Source organism: Neomonachus schauinslandi, chromosome 2 (genome assembly GCF_002201575.2).
Source record: "Neomonachus schauinslandi chromosome 2, ASM220157v2, whole genome shotgun sequence".
Taxonomy (NCBI): Eukaryota; Metazoa; Chordata; class Mammalia; order Carnivora; family Phocidae; genus Neomonachus; species Neomonachus schauinslandi.
In genome coordinates this window covers 36,233,078-36,242,682 of record NC_058404.1, presented here as the reverse complement: position 1 = coordinate 36,242,682, position 9,605 = coordinate 36,233,078, and the positions used below count along the sequence as shown (strand labels likewise).

Below are 9,605 nucleotides of genomic sequence, written 5' to 3'. Positions count from 1 at the left end.
AAACCAGAAATGTATGAGAAAATCCAAAGTGAACAATCTAAATTAACTAGTCAATTTTATGCACTGGAATTTTTACTTTTATGTTGCCTAACACTGGGTACACTTTTTTGTTAGTAGACCACGTCAATGTTGATATAAAAAGTACAGAACGAACTTGTACTGTCTTAGATCTTCAAAAATCTTACAAATAAAACAAAAACATGTTTGTTGGTATCAGTTGCTTTGTAACCTAGCTTGGAACCTACACTTAATTTTTCTCTTACATGTTGTCTTTGATTCATGAAATTTGAAAGACTAACCAGATGGAGACTTGTGCCCATCATCTATACTTCCAAATTCTCCCTTCTTCTTCACGCATGTAGGAGGGTCAAACCCCTTTTCACAATGGCAGTGATTTAAATTGTTGCAAACCTGCAGTAATCAGAAAATAGAACAATTTTTTTTTAGAACAAAGATGGTTTTCAATAGAGAGCAATGAATATTCTATACTTATTCAATGGAGAAATTTATTTCAGAGAATTTATTCATTCCAGAGAATTTAATGTAAATAGACAAACTCAATAAATTTTCACAAATTTTCTCTTGGAATTGTCCATACTTTAGAAAGCATATTTAGCTTCTGCTGACAAAGCAATTTTTTAAAAAATTCTTCAACTCTTTCCATGGCCAGACCCAAATACTGGCAATTACCAGTAACTTGCCACTATCATTTAGTTGCTAGTTTCACAGAACAGCCCATACTCTAAATTAACAAGCAAGACTAGAAAGAAAATTCTAATGACCTTTGTTTACCAGTTTCTACCTTCTTTCTGTGAAAATAAGATCATTTTGATTATATAATAATACATGGTGCATATACCACATCCACCCCTTTTATTTACCAAACACTTTATACATCCAGAATCACCTTAAATGTTTCTATCTTCTCTAATAAATAGTTTGGCAAGATTTCTTTTTTTTTAAGATTTTATTTTTTTTTTTTTTTGAGAGAGAGAGAGAGTGAGAGAGAGAGTACAAGAGGGGGTAGGGTCAGAGGGAGAAGCAGACTCCCCGATGAACAGGGAGCCCAATGCAGGACTTGATCCAGGACTCCAGGATCATGACCTGAGCCAAAGGCAGTCACTTAACCAACTGAGCCACCCAGGTGCCCTTGGCAAGATTTCTTAAGAAAATAAGATAGAAGTTATAAATTATAGACTATTAAATGACACCAAGCAGCATGAAAATCATTTTAATGATTTTTTTTAAATCTCCAAACTGTTTTACAGCATTCTTCAAAGCATCTTGCTAAAAGGAAAATTGAAATTACTTACTCCATGGCTATTGCAATAAGTAGAATTGCACTCTTCATTTGTTATCTGGTATTGAACTTCTACACACACAAATCTGAGGCAATACTAAAAGCAAAAGGAAGTGAAGAATAGTCACACAATCAGATTGTATTCATGGATAATACATAAGAAAAATTCAAGAAAGTTTCAGAATTCATATTATCAAGAACTGACATAAAAATATAAAAAATAAAATATGGTAATAACTGAAACATTGAAATAAATGTGAAATAAGCTACGTGACTTCAGATTTTAAAGATGGAACCATATGTGAGAAGTTAGAAGTTTTATTTTCTCACCATCTAGCACTAGAAGTCCACTTACAAAGGAAAGTATTTGGAAAAATAATTTGACTAATGCCTGAGTTCAAGAACAATCCAAGAAGCATTTAAAAAATACTTACGCCCAGGCTCCACCTGAGACATCTCTATCAAAATCTCTAGGTATGGGGTCCACATGATTATTGGAGCAACTAAGGTTGAGAACCATGAGGTGGGAGGCTGGGTTCTTAAAATCATGGGTATGAGTAGAACAGATAGTTCACCATTCCTTGAGAAAAAAATTACGAGAAAGAGAACAGCAAGGATAACAGATAATTATATGAGGTAATAGGGCAATGAGAGACTCCCAACAATGAGGTGGCTAAAAGGTCTCCAAAGAAAATGAGTGTTTATTACTGGACCAAATGGACTTGACAGATATATTCAGAACATTCCATCCCAAAGCAACAGAATACACATTCTTCTCTAGTGCCCATGGAACATTCTCCAGAATAGATCACATCCTAGTCACATATCAGGTCTCAACCGGTACCAAAAGATTGGGATCATTCCCTGCATATTTTTGGACCACAATGCTTTGAAACTCGAACTCAATCACAAGAGGAAAGTTGGAAAGAACTCAAGTACATGGAGGTTAAAGAGCATCGTACTAAAGAATGAATGGGTCAACTAGGAAATTAAAGAGGAATTAAAAAAATCATGGAAACAATTGAAAATGAAAACACAACTGTTCAAAATCTTTGGGATACAGCAAAGGCAGTCCTAAGAGGAAAATATATAGCAATACAAGCCTTTCTCAAGAAACAAGGAAGGTTCTCAAATACACAACCTAACCCTACACCTAAAGGAGCTGGAGAAAGAACAGCAAATAAAGCCTAAACCCAGCAGGAGAAGAAAAATTAAATAAAGATCAGAGCAGAAAACAATGAAATAGAAACCAAAAGAACAGTAGAACAGATCAACGAAACTAGGAGCTGGTTCTTTGAAAGAATTAACAAGATTGATAAACCCCTGGCCAGACTTATCAAAAAGAAAAGAGAAATGACCCAAATCCACAAAATCATGAATGAAAGAGGAGAGATCACAACCAACACCAAAGAAATACAAACAATTATAAGAACACATTATGAGCAACTCTATGCCAGCAAATTAGATAACCTGGAAGAAATGGATGCATTCCGAGAGATGTACCAACTACCAAAACTGAACCAGGAAGAAATAGAAAACCTGAACAGACCTATAACTGCTAAGGAAATTGAAGCAGGAATCAACAATCTCCCAACAAACAAAAGCTCAGGACCAGAAGGCTTCCCAGGGGAATTCTACCAAACATTTAAAGAAGAATTCATACCTATTCTTCTGAAAATGTTCCAAAAGATAGAAATGGAAGGAAAACTTCCAAACTCGTTTTATGAGGCCACGATTACGTTGATCCAAAAACCACACAAAGACCCCATCAAAAGGAGAATTACAGACCAATATCCTTGATGAACATGGAATGCAAAAATTCTCACCAAAATACTAGCCAATAGGACCCAACCGTACATTAAAAGATTATTCACAACGACCAAGTGGGATTTTTCCCTGGGCTGCAAGGTTGGTTCAACATCCACAAATCAATCAACGTGATACAATACATTAACAAAAGAAAGAACAAGAATCTCAATAGATGCAGAAAAAGCATTTGACAAAGTACAGCATCCTTTCTTGATCAAAACTCTTCAGAGTATAGCCATAGAGGGTACATACCTCAATATCATAAAAGCCATTTATGAAAAACCCACAGCAAATATCATTCTCAATGGGGAAAAACTGAGAGCTTTCCCCCTAAGGTCAGGAACACAGAAGGGATGTCCACTATTACCACTGCTATTCAACATAGTATTAGAAGTCCTAGCCACAGCAATCAGACAACAAAAAGAAATCAAAGGCATCCGAATCTGCAAAGAAGAAGTCAAACTCTCACTCTTTGCAGATGATATGATACTTTAGGTGGAAAACCCAAAAGACTCCACCCCAAAACTGCTAGAACTCATACAGGAATTCAGTAAAGTGGCAGGATAGAAAATCAATGCACAGAAATCAGTGGCATTCCTATACACCAACCACAAGACAGAAGAAAGAGAAATTAAGGAGTCGATCCCATTTACAAATGCACCCAAAACCATAAGATACCTAGGAATAAATCTCACCAAAGAGGCAAAGGATCTGTACTCAGAAAACTATAAAATACTCATGACAGAAATTGAGGAAGACACAAGAAATGGAAAAACGTTCCATGCTCATGGATTGGAAGAACAAATATTGTGAAGATGTCAATGTTACCTAGAGCAATCTACACATTCAATGCAATCCCCATCAAAATACCATCCACTTTTCAAAGAAATGGAACAAATAATCCTAAAATTTCTCTGGAACCAGAAAAGACCCTGAATAGCCAGAAGAATGTTGAAAAAGAAAAGCAAAGCTGGCGGCATCACAATTCTGGACTTCCAGCTCTATTACAAAGCTGTCATCATCAAGAGAGTATGGTACTGGCACAAAAACAGACACATAGATCAATGGAACAGAATAGAGAGCCCAGAAATGGACCCTCAACTCTATGGTCAACTAATCTTCCACAAAGCAGGAAAGAATGTCCAATGGAACAAAGACAGTCTCTTCAACAAATGGTATTGGGAAAATTGGACAGCCACATGCAGAAGAATGAAACTAGACCATTTCCTTACAAAAATAGACTCAAAATGGTTGAAAGACCTCAATGTGAGACAGGAGTCCATCAAAATCCTAAAGGAGAACACAGGCAGCAACCTCTTCGACCTCAGCCACAGCAATTTCTTCCTAGAAACATCGCCAAAGGCAAGGGAAGAAGGGCAAAAATGAACTATTGGGACTTCATCAAGATAAAAAGCCTTTGCACAGCAAAAGAAACAGTCCACAAAACCAAAAGACAACCAACAGAATGGGAGAAGATATTTGCAAATGACATATCAGATAAAGGGCTAGTATCCAAAATCTATAAAGAACTTATGAAACTCAACACCCAAAGAACAAATGATCCAATCAAGAAATGGGCAGATGATGTGAACAGACATTTTTCCAAAGAAGACATCCAAATGGCCAACAGACACATGAAAAAGTGCTCAACATCGCTTGGCATCAGGGAAATCCAAATCAAAACCTCAATGAGATACCACTTCACTCCAGTCAGAATGCCTAAAATAAACAAGTCAGGAAACGATAGATGTTGGCGGGGATGCGGAGAAAGGGGAACCCTCCTACACTGTTGGTGGGAATGCAAGCTGGTGCAACCACTCTGGAAAACAGTATGGAGGTTCCTTAAAGAGTTGAAAATAGAGGTACCATATGATCCAGCAATTGCACTACTGGGTATTTACCCCAATGATACTAATGTAGGGATCTGAAGGGGTACGTGCACCCTGATGTTTATAGCAGCAATGTCCACAATAGCCAAACTGTGGAAAGAGCCAAGATGTCCATTGACAGATGAATGGATAAAGAAGATGTTGTATAGATATACAATGGAATATTATGCAGCCATTGAAAAGAATGAGATCTTGCCATTTGCAATGACGTGGATGGAACTGGAGGGTATTATGCTGAGCGAAATAAGTCAATCAGAGAAAGACATGTATCATATGATCTCACTGATATGAAGAATTCTTAATCTCAGGAAACAAACTGAGGGTTGCTGGAGTGGTGGGGGGTGGGAGGGATGGGGCAGCTGGGTGATAGACATTGGGGAGGATATGTGCTATGGTGAGCACTGTGAATCATGCAAGACTGTTGAATCACAGATCTGTACCTCTGAAACAAATAATGCAATATATGTTAAGAAAAAAAAAAAAGAAGAAGAGAGCAGGAGGGGAAGAATGAAGGGGGGAAATCGGAGGGGGAGACGAACCAGGAGAGACAATGGACTCTGAAAAACAAACTGAGGGTTCTAGAGGGGAGGGAGGTGGGAGGATGGGTTAGCCTGGTGATGGGTATTAAAGAGGGCACGTTCTGCATGGAGCACTGGGTGTTATACACAAACAATGAATTGTGGAACACTGCATCAAAAACTAATGATGTAACGTATGGTGATTAACATAACAATAAAAAATTTTAAAAAGAAAATGGGTATTTAATGTGTGAATTTACACTGTTCTACTTTACGGCATTAATTTTTGTGCCCTTTCCTAATTATTGAAAAAAAGTTCAGTAAATTCAATATTTTGTGAAAGGGTTTTATTTTTTAAGTGAATTTTGTCTTTGGATCATAGTAACAACCAGGTATGCAAAAAGAAGAGGACCAGGACCCTGGAAAAAAGAGATTTGAACCAATATCCTTTAGAATTCAAGGGGAGAGAGACCTCAGATCATATTTGTATTCCATGTGCTTACAGATGAGCAAGATGTGATAGAAACCTTGGTTATTTTTATGGACTATCATCAAAATGTATCATATAGAAATAAATTTGAATTTAGCAAGCACAACTTGTTAATTTCTCTCAAAAAAGGGATGTCAGAAAAAGAAAAATATATGCTTTCACTCATGTGGAATTTAAGAAACAAAACAAAGGAAAAAAAGACAAACAAAAAAACAGGCTCTTAAATACAGAGAACAAACTGTTGATGCCAGAGGTGAGTTGGGGAAATGGGGAAATGTACACCTGAAACAAATGTAACACTGTATGTTAACTATACTTGAATTAAAAAATACAATACAGTAAAATAAAAAGTTTAAAAATACGTTAATTTAACTTTCCATTGTATCTCTTGGAATTAATAGTTCATAGGATTAATTAGAATATTAAGCTGTCATTAGATATAATTAATTTAATAAATGTCAGAACTTTCTAATCTAAAAATTATTTTGTTATATTATGTGTTAATATGTGTTCTTATTTTTTCTTTTCAAATTTTTATTTAAATTATAGTTAGTTAACATACAGTGCAATATTGGTTTCAGGAGTAGAATTCAGTGATTCATCACTTACATACAACACCCAGTGCTCATCATAAGTGCCCTCCTATGGGGGAGCCTGAGTGGCTCAGTCGGTTAAATGTCCCACTCTTTATTTCGGCTCAGGTCATGATCTCAAGGTCCTGGGGTCAAGTCCTGCCTCAGGCTCCATGCTCAGCAGGGAGTCTGCTTGAGGATTTCTCGCCTTCTCCCTCTGCCCTGCTCCCCTCCCCTCCACACTCATGTGTAAAGTCTCTCTCTCAAATAAATAAATCCTTAAACAAACAAACAAAAAGTGCCCTCCTACTACCCATCACCCATCTAACCAATCCCCACCCATCTCCATCCATCAACCCTCAGTTTGTTCTCTAAGAGTCTCTTATAGTTTGTTTCCCTCTCCCTTTTTTCTTTACTCCCCCCCCCATATGTTCATCTGTTTTGCTTCTTAAATTCCACATATGAGTGAAATCATACAGTATTTGTCTTTCTATGACTGACTTATTTCACTTAGCATAATACACTATAGCTCCATCCATGTCATTGCAAAAGGCAAGATTTCATTCTTTTTGATGGCTGAATAATATTCCACTTTATATAGCTACCACATCTTTTTTATCCATTCATCAGTTGATGGACATTTGGGCTCTTTCCATAGTTTGGCTATTGTTGATAATGCTGCTATAAACATCAGGGCACATGTATCCCTTTGAATTCATATTTTTCTGTTCTTTGGGTAAATACACAGTACTGTGATTATGAGATCATAAGATAGTTCTATTTTTAACTTCTTGAGGAACTCCATACTGTTCTCCAGAGTGGCAGCACCAGTTTGCATTCCCACCAAAAGTGCACAAGGGTTCCTCTTCCTCCACATCCTCTGGAACACTTGTTTTTGAATTTTTGATTTTAGCCATTCTGACAGGTGTGAGGTGATATCTCATTGTGGTTTTGATTTGCATTTCCCTGATGATCTCTGATGTTGAGCATCTTCTTATGTATCTGTTGGCCATCTGGATGTCTTCTTTGGAGAAATTTCTGTTTATGCCTTCTGCCCATTTTTAATTGGATTATTGTTTTTTAGGTGTTGAGTTGTATAAATACTTTATATATTTTGGGTACTAATCTTTTATCAAATATGTCATTTGCAAATATCTTCTCCCATTCTGTAGGGTGTCTTATAGTTTAGTTGGTTGTTTCCTTCACTGTGCAGAACCTTTTTATTTTGATGTAGTCCCAACAGTTTACTTTTGCTTTTGTTTCCCATGTCTCAGGAGACATATCTAGAAAGAAGTTGCTATGGCCAATGTCAAAGAAATCACTGCCTGTTCTCCCCTTTAGGATTTTAATGCTTTCCTGTCTCACATCTCACATTTGGGTCCTTAATCCATTTTGTGTTAATTTTTTGCATGGTGTAAGAAAGTGGTCCAGTTTCATTCTTTAGCATGTAGCGGTCCAGTTTTCCCAAGACCTTTTGTTAAACAGACTGTCTTTTTCCCATTGCATATTCTTTCCTCCTTTGTTGAAGATTACCCTATAATTTTGGGTTATTTCTGGGCTTCTATACTGTTCCATTGATCTAGGTGTCAATTTTTGTGCCAGTACCATGCTGTCTTGATCACTACAGCTTTGTAATATAACTTATAGTCTGGAATTATGATGCCTCTAGTTTTGTTCCTTTTCAAGATTGTTTTGGCTATTTGGGGTCTTTTGTGGTTCTGTACAAATTTTAGGACTGTTTTTTTCTAGTTCTGTAAAAAAAAAAAATGCTGTTTTGATAGGGATTGTGTTAAATCTTTAAATTGCTTATGGTAGTACAGATATATTAACAATATTTGTTCTTCTAATCCATGAGCATGTAATGTCTTTCCATTTCTTTGTATAATCTTCAATTTCTTTCATCAGTATTTTATAGTTTTCAGAGTACAGGTCTTTCACCTCTGGTTAAGTTTATTCCTAAGTATTTTATTATTTTTGGTGCATATGTAAATGGAATTGTTTTAATTTTTTTCTACTGCTTGATTATTAGTGTTTAGAAATGTAACAGACTTCTGTACAGTGATTTTGTATACTGTGACCATACTGAATTCATTTATCAGTTCTAGTAATTTTTTGGTCTTTAGGGATTTCTGTATATAGTATGTCATCTGCAAATAGTGAAAGTTTTGCTTGTTCCTTACCAATTTAGATGCCTTTCAATTCCTTTCTCTTGTCTGATTGCTATGGCTAGGACTTCCAGGACTATGTTGAATAAAAGTGGTGAGAAAGGACATTCTTGTTTTTTTCCTGACCATAGAGGAAAAGCTCTGTTTTTCCCCATTGAAGATGATATTATATTAGCTGTGGATTATTCAGATGTGGCCTTTATTATGTTGTCATGTTCCCTCTAAACCCACTTTGTGGAGGGTTTTTATCATGAATGAATGTTGTACTTCATCAAATGCTTTTTCTGAATCTATTGAAATGACCTATGGTTTTTATCCTTTCTCTTATTGATGTGATATATCATGTTGATTGATTTGCAAATGTTGAACCACCCTTGCAACCCAGCAATAAGTCCAACTTGATCATGGTGAATGATTTTTTTAATATATTGTTTAATTTGGTTTGCTAACATTTTGTTCAGGACTTTTTGCACCTATGTTCAGGAGTGTCTTTATCTGGTTTTGGACTCAGCATAATGCTGGCCTCATAGAATAAATTTGGAAGCTTTCCTTCCACTTCTATCTTTTGTAAAATTTGGAAAGTATAGGTATTAAACCTTCTTTAAATGTTTGGTAGAATTCACCTGTAAAGCCATCTGGTCTTGGGCTTTTGTTTTTTGGGAGTTTTTTTGACTACTGATTCAATTTCATTGCTGGTAATCAGGTTGTTCAAATTTGCTGTTTCTGGTGTCTATTTTTGTACCAGTACCATGGCACTGGGCTTTCTGGTTCAACTTTGGTAGTTGATATATATTCAAGAATTCGTTCCTTTCTTCTAGGTTGTCCAGTTCATTGGCATATAATTTTTCATAATATTCTCTTG

General features: G+C 36.1%; 1 protein-coding gene across 1 annotated transcript in view; it reads right to left on the bottom strand.

Annotated features, from left to right (window-relative positions):
* Nucleotides 1–294: 294 nt before the first annotated feature.
* The window catches only part of LOC110573135 (disintegrin and metalloproteinase domain-containing protein 5-like), a 145,658-nt gene continuing 136,347 nt past the window's right edge, over nt 295–9,605 (bottom strand). The window contains exon 16 of the mRNA XM_021681556.1: nt 295–411. Coding sequence (XP_021537231.1) covers nt 295–411 — 117 coding nt within the window. The remainder of the gene's footprint in view (nt 412–9,605) is intronic.